The 14440-nt window shown below is 41.1% G+C and overlaps 1 protein-coding gene across 20 annotated transcripts in view; it reads right to left on the reverse strand.

The window, feature by feature from the left end:
• Nucleotides 1-14440, reverse strand: part of camk2d1 (calcium/calmodulin-dependent protein kinase (CaM kinase) II delta 1) — an 84492-nt gene that overhangs the window by 26330 nt on the left and 43722 nt on the right. For 12 of the 20 annotated variants that reach the window (XM_063901219.1, XM_063901214.1, XM_063901208.1 and 9 more), the window contains exons 5-9: nt 14360-14425; nt 11536-11608; nt 5534-5636; nt 3994-4077; nt 726-820 (exon numbers count right to left, since the gene is read on the reverse strand). In XM_063901219.1, the coding sequence (XP_063757289.1) occupies nt 726-820; nt 3994-4077; nt 5534-5636; nt 11536-11608; nt 14360-14425 (421 nt within the window). Of the gene's footprint in view, nt 1-725; nt 821-3993; nt 4078-5533; nt 5637-11535; nt 11609-12646; nt 12720-14359; nt 14426-14440 lie in introns of all 20 variants that reach the window. The other 8 variants (XM_063901221.1, XM_063901216.1, XM_063901209.1 and 5 more) reach the window with 1 other exon arrangement.

Here is a 14440-nt window from a genome sequence, read left to right on the forward strand (position 1 = left end):
GGTCTTTCAGCATGACAATGATCCCAAACACACCGCCAGGGCAACGAAGGAGTGGCTTCCTAAGAAGCATTTCAAGGTCCTGGAGTGGCGTAGCCAGTCTCCAGATCTCAACCCCATAGAAAATCTTTGGAGGGAGTTGAAAGTCTGTTGCCCAGCGACAGCCCCAAAACATCACTGCTTTAGAGGAGATCTGCATGGAGGAATGGGCCAAAATACCAGCAACAGTGTGTGAAAACCTTGTGAAGACTTACAGAAAGCGTTTGACCTCTGTCATTGCCAACAAAGGGTATATAACAAAGTATTGAGATGAACTTTTGTTATTGACCAAATACTTATTTTCCACAATCATTTGAAAATAAATTCATTAAAAATCCTACAATGTGATTTCCTGGATTTTTTTTTCTCATTCTGTCTCTCATAGTTGAGGTATACCTATGATAAAAATTACAGGCCTCTCTCATCTTTTTAAATGGGAGAACTTGCACAATTGGTGGCTGACTAAATACTTTTTTGCCCCACTGTATATGCTTAATATCTCAAGTGATATCTCTCTAAGTGGCCATTTCTTTTGAGTAATTAACTCAATGTGTGTGTGTGTGTGTGTGTGTGTGTGTGTGTGTGTGTGTGTGTGTGTGTGTGTGTGTGTGTGTGTGTGTGTGTGTGTGTGTGTGTGTGTGTGTGTGTGTGTGTGTGTGTGTGTGTGTGTGTGTCTGGATGAAACTCACATCATAAGCTCCAGCTTTAATCTGTTGGTAGAGTCTGTGCTGGTCCTCATCCCAGAATGGAGGATATCCCACCAGGAGGATGTAGAGGATCACACCTGCACAAAAACACACACACACACACACACACACACACACACACACACACACACACACACACACACACACACACACACACACACACACACACACACACACACACACACACACACACACACACACACACACACACACACACACACACACACACACACACACACACACACACACACAAATACCAATGAGGTTCAGTTTCAGTTTTCTGTATGTGCTTCACTTAAAGTGGGTCCTAGTAAAATACGAAGCATAAGATGAAAATGTAAATGACGCCAGGAGATGAAATAAGCTGAGTAATCATTATCCTGGAAGAGTGGTTCACCTTCACTTCCTTTTTTCACTCAAGCATGTGAAGGATTGATCTCAAAAAGCTACAGAACAGCCAGGATCTGTCAGTAAGGAGCCAAAATCAGGAGTGCTTACTTGTCTTTGGTGGCAAATCTATTCCACATCATTTCCAGTTGACATGCAGACAGTGTGAGACACACAGAGGAGTGGCACAGAGAACCAGTGTTGGGCATGTTACTTCAAAAAAGTAATTAGTTACTTGTTACTTCTCCCAAAAAGTAACTAAATTAGTTACCCGGTTACAAATTATAAAAGTAACTAGTTACTGTGGAAAGTAACTATTGCGTTACCTTCAAGTACATTTTGAAAGAATTTGGACCCCACCTTCACCCCTCTTTAACGGAACTTAAAATACATGTGCAGTTCAATTATTTATGATACATCTGAATATTATCATAAGATGGACACTAAATACAATACATTATTTACAGAAACAATGTACACAAATTCACAAATCTCAAATTTCATTTATTATCGTAGATATTATAATTACTATGTTTATATAGTGGATCGATAAAAATAACACAATAGATGTTTTGGAACTTTTGATATTTATTGCCCTTCAAGAGGCCACAACTGGGCAAAATGTAATTATGCTTGTTAAGCACTGTACCAAAAATAAATAACTAATATATACACTCTTTGTAGTGCAAATGAAAGAAAACAACTGTTACACAACTTTAGACAACTGGTAGATATACTGTACTTTCAATAATACTAAAAAGTACATTGTATAGCGAAACAAAGGCATCCAAATATCACCATAAAATAAGAAATACATTAGAAATAAATCTCCATGGCTTTCTCTGGCCATTGACAATCTCATTCATTTCAGCATGTTGGGCGTCTATATAGTTCGTGAATGTCTTTCTACATGGTAGGGCTACCCCTCCTCTGACCGGTATTTTAGCAACTAGTGCCCAGAATGACTCAACCGTAGATAATGGCAGCATGTCCTCCACAACATACCCGGCTATCAGTTTGTTTAGCTCGGTCTGAGACAAAACGTGTGGTGGGGCCGTAAAATCAAGCTCCAGTTGCTTGCAACGTTGAAAGATGTTTGAGTATGTTTGAATTACTTGACACCGACGTGGAGAGGCACTTTTGTCCAGGGCTTAATGTGCATTTCAGGATTACACTCGTTCCTTTAACTTCTGAGGCGAAAGTAAAGACTATACTTCCATTTAAAGAAGGCTACTTTTGGATTATTTGGGCTCGCCATTGCTGTTTCTCGTTGACTCACTTGTGTCGTTGTGTGTCCGTGTCTGACTATGAGCATCAAATTTGTGTAAACTCTACCACTGATTCGCTTACCATGACATTTTGCTCTAGCTCAGCCAATCGTCCTCATTTATGCGATTGTCTCGTGCCCACTAACCAAGGAAGAACAGTAAAAAAAATATTTGCCGCTCAGCTTAGAGTCTGAGGGAAAAACAGCGTCAATTATATATATTTATAACGCCGTTATTCCCATCACTGCAGAGCGGGGGGTGGGGGTTGCATTAACAACACTTTTGGGTATTTCCCAGTGTGTTTCTGTGATTAAAATACATGTGTTTGCTCTATTTTGAGCTCCTATTTGTAGTTGGTGTTTGTTTATCTGCAGCCTGCTTCTTTATTTGTTTGTCTGTTTTTTCTAGTGTTTTTCTGAAAGCAACACATGTTTGAGCTGTCTGGGCTATCAGAATTAAATGAAACAAATATACATGATGTCTGAATAAAGAACAGTGTAGCGCCGCACACACTGAGTGAGTGTGCTCACCAGATGTGGAGGGGGGGGGTTTTGATTGGGTAACGGTTGCCAGGAAGAGATGAAAGGGGCCTGTATTTGACCATGAGACAGGCTGACCACAAACACAACACCGGCCATTGTGTGTGTGGACAGTGAGTCAGGACAGGTGTGGGGGAAGCGTGTGTGTGAAGCGTGTGTGTGTGTGTGTGTGTGTGTGTGTGTGTGTGTGTGTGTGTGTGTGTGTGTGTGTGTGTGTGTGTGTGTGTGTGTGTGTGTGTCTGTGTGTGTGTGTGTGTGTCTGTGTGTGTGCAATGATTAATGCAAGAGGTAAGAGCCCTCTGGACTCTGTGATACACAAACTACATATACAGCACAGGCAGCACAGGATCGGGGGGGGGGGTTTCTCTTCTGTTGCTCTGTTGATCTCTTTATTGATCACAAATATTACAACTCTCTAATTTATGGAACAATAACATAACGTTACGTTTCATTTAGCTGATCCTTTTATCCACAGCGACTTACTATAAGTGCAAAACCAGAGAGAATCAAACTCTGAACGAGAAGCAAAGTGCAGATATATTCACTTCAAGCAAGGAACCATAGTTAGTGCTGGATAATTAGTTACACAGCATAAATTAACTTTATTAAAGTGTTTTTTTATTAAAAGCGAGACAATAATGAGACATGACGTGCTATATCACAGATAATCATGAACATTCAGAACAAAACTGTACATAACATTCCTGTGACACTCATAGCCACTTCTCACACATGTAAGATCCTCCTCGTTAGGTTTCTGTCTCAAAGACTGTCTCATGCCATGGTGGGTTTTTTTGTGCAATTATTGAAATGTCAAGCACCTGCTGAATGAGGCTTCCAGATTTAACACTCCAACAGTTGACGGGGCCCTATTCTGCTCCTTTTCAGGCTCATACTTATATTTAATGTTTCTCCTGTGACATGTCTCAATGCTCTACTGTTCAAAAAGCTCTTTATCTTTCTCATCCTGCCTGTGCTGCAGCACCTCTTTTCACCCTCTGTCTGAAACCAGAGCCCAGAGTATAATAAGGCCCTTAAATAAGAACAAAGTCTTACCGCAGGCCCACATGTCCACTGGCTTGCCGTACGGATCTTTCCTCAGCACCTCTGGAGACAGGTAGCCTGGTGTACCAGCAAACCCTGTAACACAAACACACATAAAGACACCGTAAGATCAAGCCTTGTATTTTAATAAAGGCTTGGACCAATGCCAGACATCTTAATTAGTTTGGTCTGACACGGCAGTCCCCTGCTGCTGTGTGTCCCGGGGTGGTTGACACACTGGTTTCAGTAGCTAAGGATCAGTGGTCCCATAAAGTTTATAAGCTGAGGTTAACAAGCTCCGAAGAAAAACATCGTTTGGCTTATGATCATCCAGATTCAGCCTACTTTTAAAAAAGCCTCAAAGTAGAAGCAGAGATGGAGCAGAACTAAAGTAAGAACACAATGTGAACTGGTTCCAGATGGAAGCTGGAGCTGGGGGAGCAGAACAATTATGTCTCTACTCTGCAGGGAATAGGCAGAAGAAGTAGAACTGACAGATATTCAATCCACAGCCCAGAGCAATAGCACACTTGGTCTCTCTGGACCGGCACACATACTTTAATTGTAGGACGGCACATGAAGATATTGATTTAGTTTTGGCAGTTTAAAGAAAAACCAAACCAGGACAAATGTTTTTCTTTTCTTCATCAGCTCAGAGAGACAGTGCACTAATGTTCCGTTGTCATGTGAGAGGAAATTAAACTTTTAGAGGAGTCTAAAATTGGATTATAGAATCAGCAACAAACCCCAAGGACGCAATTCATTTTTAAAGGGGCTTGGATATGGGAAGTAACATCATCCAATATTTAAAAACATAATTACGATAAATTATTTTACAGGCATTGTGATTTGTATTTTTGGAAGAGAATGATACGATTACTGTGTGAATATTATATAATATATACCTCGCAAATGTTATATTTTCTTCAACCAAAGTTTTAAATCTACTACCAAACAAACAGCCTGGTTTATAATCCTATACAAAAAAAAACCATTAGTTGGGATATTTATTATTTCTCCGTGAATTTGATAGCAGCTCTTCTGATCAATGCTTAAAATGCATTACATCTCATATTAGTAACTGTTGTTGCTAATTCATTTCTTGGTGTCGTGAAATCTTGATTGTAATCTAATTCCCCCCAACTCATCCTGTAACAAATATAATTATTTAAAACAAATCTTAAATATTGTTTCTAAATGAATCAAGTGTGATTTTTGGCTCTACGTGATCAAACATGACAAAGCTTGAATATCCCATCAGAATCACCACAGATTTTACTTTCATCAAAATAAACTGCCCTACAAGCAGAAACTCTAAATGTTTCACTTTTACTATTTTAGATACTAATACTATGAATAATAAATATTGGATCACAACAACAGAACTATGCCTACAGTTATCGCTTACAGCGCTACACATGTATGTGGAACAAATGTAGCCCAGCTCAGGATTATTATGCCTGCAAATAAAAAAAGTGACAACCGTGCAAAAATAATGAAGGTCTTCATTAACATTCAGGAAAAAGTCATTTAGGAAACAGTGAGTACTCACCGAACCATGCTTGCTGGTCCCCCTGCACCTCTATAGCCAGGCCGAAGTCTGCCAGCTTCACCGCGGCCCCCTTCAGCTTGCTGGCTAACAGAAGATTCTCTGGCTTTAGACACAGAAACACACTTTCAGTTACTCACACAAGACGTATCATTGTATAACAGACTAAACATGACTGCTTTAAAGTACTGAAGCACATTTACTCAAGTATTGCACTTCAGTAGGGTTTAGGTGTAGTTTTACTTTTCTTTTCTTCATATTTAGTGCTACTTCATACTTCTACTCCTTCTACACTTCAATTTGTAGGTAAATATTGTACTTTGGTATTACAGGCTTCTAAGCAACAGGGAGGGTATCTAGAGAAACAGCGTTAATAAGGGAAGCCACACAGTGAGGTCTACTTTCCGCCACACAGTGAGGTCTACTTTCTGTAGAGGCCGGCTGTACAGAGGTCCATTGGTCTACGGGGGACGGTCCGTCAGAGCAGCTCTGCACACGGCTCAGATGTAATTGGGCAGAAGTGAGTCAGGGGGGTACGGCTGACCCCAGCACGGATGGATATCATTCAACAAGACACTGGCGGCTGCAGTCCAGTTGGGCGTGTGAGCCCTGCTGGTGGAGCCGGAGCGGGGCAGGGAGGCGGACAGTGACTCATGCCAGACCCCAGCAGCTCCAGCAGAGGGCTGGAGAGGAGGAATAATGTGTTCTGTGACATTTAAAGCGTGTTCTCTGATGAAGCCAAGCGGTTTGAAAGGATTCAGAGTGACTGAGCTGTAAGGGGAAGAAAACAGGCTGCTGCTGTTATTGTGGAACCATTCACCAGTTATATTAAAAACAGTGGTCGACTCGGCTCCACTGAGGGGACCCTCCCTTATTTCATTATACTACTGTTTCACTCTCACAAACTGTACAACTTACACTGTGACATGGGGAAACAGCTTCAGTTTACTTTTTAGTAAAGCAATGTGTTGTTGAGTTCAGGACGGCTGAACTTTTGTCAACTAAAGTATCAAAGGGCTCCTCAAAAAAAAGGTAAGAAGTTGTTGATGTCATACGAACTAGAGAGTAGATAAATAATGTCACCGGAGGTAAAATCCATCAGTAAATGATTGTCCTCCAAACAGGTGAGGTTGACAAGACTTTCACTTCTTCTTGTTCTAAGATCTGAACTTTGAAATAAAAGAACTAAATAAATCATCTTTTTGTTACACAAGTGATTAGGCTATTTAGAGGAGTTTCCACCGCCCCCTGCCATTCAGACACATTACACAGTGCCATAATCATAAATAAAAGCAGCAAATCAATAAAGAAAGCAGCTGGATTTGCCACTTAGTGTTTAGTTTCATTGATATGCCACTTTTTATCTTTCTTTGTATTACTTTAATTGTTTTATTTATCGAATTATGTCTATCAATTTCCACAGCTGTGGCACACACACACACACACACACACACACACACACACACACACACACACACACACACACACACACACACACACACACACACACACACACACACACACACACACACACACACACACACACACAACACACACACACAGCATAAAAAGATAGACATAACAAAGTGGTAAAAAGAAGTGCATTATAAAAACACTGTAAAAGTGATTTAATATGCCACTTCTTTTTATCTTTCTTTGTTATTACTTTTATTTATCTGTTGGGAAGGCAAATGTGTGTGTCTAAGTGTGTATGTAAGCTTTGTGAGCGTGTGTGGAGTGATTGTTTCCCATTAAACACTCGCCATTAGCAAATACAGCATTCATTTGAATGTTTAGGCATCTTAAAGCTCTTGTTTAAGACATTTAAAATACTGAAATCTGAATATCTAATCTGAAGATCTCCCCTTACCTAAATAGTGCTTTTGTTGCCTAAACCTTAACACAGATGGGAAAGTCCCAAACCTTTTAGCTAGTGAACGGTTATCTATGAGCTATTCAGAAAGTATGATATGATGTGATTCCTCAGCTGTGACATCACTAACTCTCCCTCTGAATCGTCCTCTTTGTTTGTTAATGACCAAATCATCCTGGATTAATATTCCTGTCCCTACATATTTCACACTCGATCTGAATCAGAAAGGCCCAGAATGAATGATTGCGTACACCACTCTATATTCACAGCCTAAACAGACTTTGTAAAACGGTTTGACATTTTAATTCCAGAAGGCATGACATATGGCAATCAAAATCATAAAATCAATTGAATTAATTGTCAAAGCTCAGAGTGCTGGAGCAGTTAGGAGAGCATATGTGAATGCTGCATGGTGCTTTCAGGTGAAGGGAAGGAAGAAGGCATAATAGGAAAAGGAAAGAGGGAGGATTCTGGTTAAACATGATGCTGTCATTGCCAATGATCCGCACCATATGTTACCCAAGACCAACCCTCCTTTGAATCAGCAGGTCACACTTCCAGAGCTGGAAACACAAAAACGTGCTGAGTAAAGAAGTCAGACAGCGTTTCAACAACTCCTCAGGTTAGACAGACTTACACAGACCAAATATCAGTGTTTAAATTATCTGTTGGCTTGTTTACAATTATCATGTTGACTCGGTTTAGATAGACCTGGTGGGTTTTGTTGTAGCCATGTCTTTGTGTTTCCAGATCTCAGAAATAGTGATGTGAAGTTAACGGGGTTTAGAAAGTTACTCACCAACCCGAATGTAATACACCTGTGCTGCAAATGTCCTTTACGGTATCAGGACTGTTTTTTATTAGCTGCTTCAAGATAATAACTCGTTATTAAATCATATGAGGGAGGCCCAGCTGGCTTTCATACTGGATTTGTCAATGCGTTGTTTTCTTATAAATCACCAAACCTGTTAACATTACGTTCCCTTTACCTAATGACCCCACTCCCAAACCCAGTCCAACTAACATAAAGTTGGATATATATTACTCGGAAAGCATTTCACTAATGCGATGTTCGGGGTGTGGGCCAGATCCCCTACAAGCCCCGTTACTGAGTCTTTTTAGTACTTCACTTTGGGAAAACACACTCACACACGTGCATGCCCAAGTTTCTGCATGTATGATCACTATAGGGTTCAGATCAGTTTGATGTTTTATATAATGTACAACCTTTCTATACCCAGCAAACCAAGTAAGCCCATCAGCTTTTGTCATGTTTTTCCATTTATTTATTCAGGTTCTCCCAAAGGATAGACTTCTCAGCGTCTTCATCGATCATACATTGCATGAATTCCTTTTTCAGTACAATGTGAACAAAAAAACATTCCTATCAAAAGGAGTCACTCCACCACGCGTCGCCTTACAGAGAAAGATTTCAGATTGATATTGACAGTACACTACTTGGCCTTTCTTCTATAGGGATGGTTCAGAAACCTAATAGAAGCCGCGAGACGGGACATCGACAATCAGAAATGGACAGACATATTTTCTGTGTTGATTTGTTGCTGCATTTTCTGTTGAAGAGGATTCACTGTGCTGGCAGTCCTCCCAGGAGCAGTCGAAGTAAGAAATGATCTGAGCGTGGAAGTGAGCGGCGACCTCAGACAGTTACACCATGTGAACTAACATGATGGGAAATATGCCAAGAGCCCAGTGAAAGTAGTTTGTCATGCTAGTTTGATGTGCTAAGCAGAATGCTGAACAGAGGACTGACTGGATCACCAGGAGTCTGAAAGATAGACAGTGGAACGTGGTTGCAACATAAAGGCTGAGATCTGTGTCAAGACAGCAGTGTTATCTGGAAAGGACAGAGCTGGATATCCTGACCTCAGCTTTGGTGTGAAAAAAATGAGAGGGGAAATAGCACAGAGGGAGGTTATGAATATACGGAGAAGAAACAGGACCAAGCATTGTTCCTCTCGTGTTAACACAGAATCAGGTTCTGGTAAAAGGGGCCTTTTTTTCGTTCTAGGTGTTGGGGCGAATGCTAAACTCCCTGTGTCTCTCTCTCAATCTTTTTGATGCTGGGTTCAAACTGGTTTGGATTTTACACCAAACAGGTTCTGGCGCTGCTTTATGTTTCTGTGAGCCTAGGACAATAAAGTTGAAATGTATTACATTTCACCTCTCACTGAACTTTCAGCAGGTGAGTTGCATTGTGGGTAATGTAGGAGTCGGGAAAAACAAGGCCTCAAAAAGCCACGTCTGCTCCACAAAAAGTCATGTCACCGGCTGACAGCATGCAATTAATACATGCGTCTTGGCTATTCAATGTGTGTGTGTGTGTGTGTGTGTGTGTGTGTGTGTGTGTGTGTGTGTGTGTGTGTGTGTGTGTGTGTGAGAGAGAGAGAGTTGTACTTTCCAAAATAACTATCCTGAGTAATTAAACCCCTTGAATACGTGCACAATGTGGCCAGCGGTGCTGTGGAGCCATGCTCTGCAGCTTGCTTATTTGTTTTGCTTCTATTTGTTTGTCTTTGTGTTTCTGCAGTGAGCCGTGGCAGCTGCCTGGCAACAGCCAATCAGAGTGCAGTCAGCGAATGCAAAACCTGAGGATACTATTGCCGCTTCCAAACCTGCCCTCAGATACACCTGCTTCATTTGATTAGCAAATCAGAGCTTTGGGAGAAAACTAGAGGAGGAAACCCAGCCGGAGAAAAGGGACCACTGTGGATAAAATGTCAGTCATCATCCAAAGATGAGACATTTAACCTCAATTAAATACATCCAATAGTCAACTTCAGTGAGCGACCATGACCCTATATGATCTATACTCTCAGCTGTTTGAAAAGACAGTGGTTCAGTACATCTTAATTTTACTACAGTTTTAATTGACTAGAAAGCAGAGATACATGATTTTCTAAAAAGGGAATCATTTGTATTTTTTAAAAGATAACCTTTCTGTCCTCAAAATGACTTGATAAAACCTAGAACTCCCTCAATATGAATAAATGAATGCAAATATTAAAAGATAGTAATTTCCGAGTGGCATCACACCTTAAACACGACGTAAATTAGAAAAATATCTTGCAAATCAGTTAAAAATCAAACATCCCAGCCTCCGGGTCATGAGAGCTCCACTAGGAACTCCACACTGCCCTTAAACACATGTCTGTAACACATGTCTGTAACACATGTCTGTAACATCAGACAGGTGTTGCAGTGTTCCATCTAACATGACCAACATCAATCCTCTTTTTCTTAGCCATAATTACGGATCTGCATGAAAGAGCTCTCCCTGCTCGGTCAGCATCACAAACAGAAGCTGAGAAGAGGTGATTGTTCTCCATGTTGTTATAACATGGTACACAATTAGCAGCCTTTATTCAACCTGTGTGACAGGAAATAACTAGACATATTATGGGATGCCACTCCGCATGTAACATGAGAACAGCTGGCCCTGACAGATTCTGCTTAACTTTGCATTGGTTAAGACAAACCTGAGTAAATAAGGAACATCTGAACCAAATTCTTCATACAATCCCATCATCAACAGTCAGTTTTCCTGAAATATTCTCACAATAACATGACAGATTATTAAACTAATTTACAGTGCTGTGAAAACAAATTTCCCCCTGGAAACAATACGTCTAATCTAAAATCAATCTGTTATTGCCAGAAATAACCTTTGGAAGATTGACTATAATTATCCTATTTAAATCCATTTTGGGGCATTTTTTTAATGAACATCAAAGCATTTTCTGCCATATTTTATACATAATTCTTGCATTACTAATCATTATAATTAGGATTACTGTGTCATTCTAACTAAATCTAAATATAACTTTTACTTGAAATCATTCTAAAGAACAGAGTGTTATTCTGCTCTGCTGCTTATAGCTGAAGGGCGCCTGGAGGACTGCAGTCTGATTTTCAGGCCTTTCACGTCCTGCAGTCTGCAGCGTGAGAGTTGATATTAAATAGAAACATGACCGTGGAAGAGGTGTTGTGCAGAGGTAACGTGAGAAGAAGAATCAAACATGGAGGGAAGAATACGAAAGAGAGGTCGGCCCTGTTGGAGTGTGAGGCCGCAGGATAGAATCATTTGATTGATCTTCATGGTGACTTCACTTACCTTGAGGTCGCGGTGGACCACGCCCATCTGGTGGCAGTGGAGCACAGCCTCTAGGATCTGCTGAATGCAATGACTGCATGCAAACACCAGTGGGCCATGGGTTAGTGACAGCGACCTCTCTGTGTGTGGCTGTGAGGCGCTTTGACACTCGGGGCCCCTGGCCATGTTAGCGGGGACACTGTGCAGCAATGTGGAAACTAACCCACCCAGCGGCCGTAATGAGGGGCAATTTGTCAAACTGGAGCATTACTTTTAGGGTTTTTGTGTGTGTTGCCAAGGTCACCAATGGATGTCTGCTGCACGGCCCAGAAAAATAAAAACACAGCTGGAATTTAAAGTCTACTGCTGTGACAACACGGCCAGTTCTCCCGAGTCTCAAAACAGAAGTGGTGTTAGCCCCCGGCCGACTGGAGGCTGAGCCTGAGAGACCGATGAGGAGGACACGGGTGTGTGACTTTGCTACTAGGTCTGATAAGTCAGAAGTTCTATAGACTTTGTCAGCATTTCTCCCTCAGTCTGTCAGAACAGCAAGTTGGAAAGGACTGAAACGTTTGGGATGCCATTGTGTTCAGTTCATTCGTTCTATGAAACAGACATTGGTTATTTGTGAACACATACATATGTTTCTCTTTACAGCTCCATGATAACTAAGCTCTGTATGTTTTTTATTACGCTTTATACAAATACTTCTAAAGTTATCCTATGTAATCCATTAATACTATAAGAACATGTGAAACCTTCTTGAATCACAATTTCAAAATGTCTAAATTTGGAATACAAATTGTCACAAATGTATGCTGGTGTCAGCCCCCCCTCCCTCCTCCTCCTCCCCCAGGGGAAGCCTCTCAGTGGGTGTGTCAGAGCGTGGTGTTGACAGATGCTACATGCACTTCGTGCCCTGGCATACCGCCTCCTCTCCAGCCAACCTGCCCACAATGCCCTACAGCGGGTGGATTTTGAGTGCGTGAGGGTGACTAGCGGAGGGGGGGTGGGTTTGGAGGAGGCGGCACTCAGTGAGAGGTTAATTGGTTGATTGATCAGGCAGTGGAGGAGCAAGGCAACGTGCCGCAGCAGGGCGGGCCCTTTCTCTTAGCTGTGGTCACTTACTAACCTTAAGGTCCCTGTGCACTATGCCATTTGTGTGGCAGTGATTTACACTTTCTAGAATCTGCTGTATGCAGTGACTGTGGAGGAGAGAGAGACCAGGCCAGAAGCAAAAAGGAGAGGAAGAGGGAGAACAGGAAAATGTCAGGAAACAAAGGAACAGGCTGACAGAACAATCCAAACACACACAATAACAACAACTGATTGACAAAGGAAACACTTTAAAGGAATAGTTCAACATTATAACATTTTTGCTTTCTTTTCAAAAGTTAGATGACATTCCAGAACCTCCAGAGTCAAACATTCTGCTAATTCAGAAGAAACGTTCCGACAATAACAGAAATGTAAAAATGACTGGTTAACGAGAGTTTCAGGTGTTGGTTTCTGAATGTTTAAACTCTATAATAAGCCAGCTCGCTGTTTCCCCGACGTCTTTCCAGTCTTGATGCTGAGCTAGGCTAACCACATCACTATGTAGCCTACATAAAATGATTCAGAACTTCACATGTCACTCTTTAAAAGAAAGCACATTGTTGAACTGTTTCTTTAAGCAATTTAAGTAGACAAGTAATGGAAATACATAGTATGCATGCACATTGTGTTTATCTATTGAGCTACTTCAGATGTCATCTTTAACTTAATATTTTACTAAGCAATAAAATCCACAACAAAACAGAATCCAGATGCTCTCATTTGAAGCTTTCTTTGTTTTGTGTCCAACAAAGCTGACAGAATCTATCGGGCTATCTCAGGGTCTTATTCACATGTAAAGCCGCTAACATGATCCGACGGCTATCAAGCTAGCAGCCTGTGGAAGACTGGCCGCGCGCAGCGAGAGCGCTCAAGAACACAGGCAGCTCGGTATCCACTCATTTCATGCGGGTCCAATTAAAGACTGAGCTGGGTTCCTACAGGCCTGCGACAGCCCCCCCATACTCATTTATTTTGTCGGAGTACGAGAGTTACTGCTGGCAGTTAGATGTTTATGCTCTTGTGCAATATCTACACTTTCTGGCCAAATCTACGGGGCTACCTGTGCGATTATTATAATATCTCAAAACCTCAGCCTTTTAAATGCTGCAACTCATTTATAGCCATGTATGAGATTTGTCTTATTTTATTTTATTACCAATGTGTGTGTTCTTCTCTATATTGAACCTGTTAGCTGCTCTTTATTATGGTCTGCCTTTTTTACCTGCTTGTCACTGCTGTGATGCTTTACATTTCCCCATTGTGCCATGTGTTGCCAAAGCAGAATTCTGATTATAAAAGAGGTTGAAATTAATCATTTTATTTCTACAAAAACTGCTTCTATTCCAACAGCCTGCTGCCCTAAAGGAAACGCTGCGGAGCTGCTTTACTGAAGAGAGACAGACAGACAGACAGTGTTCTTTTTTGAGAGGATTTGTCATAGGAGGAGAACTTAGGAAGAATAGATCCATAATCAAAAGACAAAAGGTAAGACTTGAAATGTATAAAGACAGTTTTTGGCTCTCAAAGGCATATCGAAGGCCAAAAATATTTGTATCCTGCATAAAGAGCAAGTTTAAAATCCAATGGGTATGTCATATGCTATTTGAATATTTGCATGGATATCCTTTTATTAATGGCTATATAGAGCATATCTCCTTGAATATGCCTTTGGTGCCAAAACAGACTAAATGGGTTTCCCACCACATTTCTAAAATTCATTCAGAAATATCAAAAGACAGACTCAGACCTGGCGTCGGCTTCGCTGTAGTACTCCCTGGCAACTATGTCCTCAAACAACTCTCCGCCGGTCACCCTGAAGGGGAACAAA

Source organism: Eleginops maclovinus, chromosome 14, assembly GCF_036324505.1.
Source record: "Eleginops maclovinus isolate JMC-PN-2008 ecotype Puerto Natales chromosome 14, JC_Emac_rtc_rv5, whole genome shotgun sequence".
Taxonomy (NCBI): Eukaryota; Metazoa; Chordata; class Actinopteri; order Perciformes; family Eleginopidae; genus Eleginops; species Eleginops maclovinus.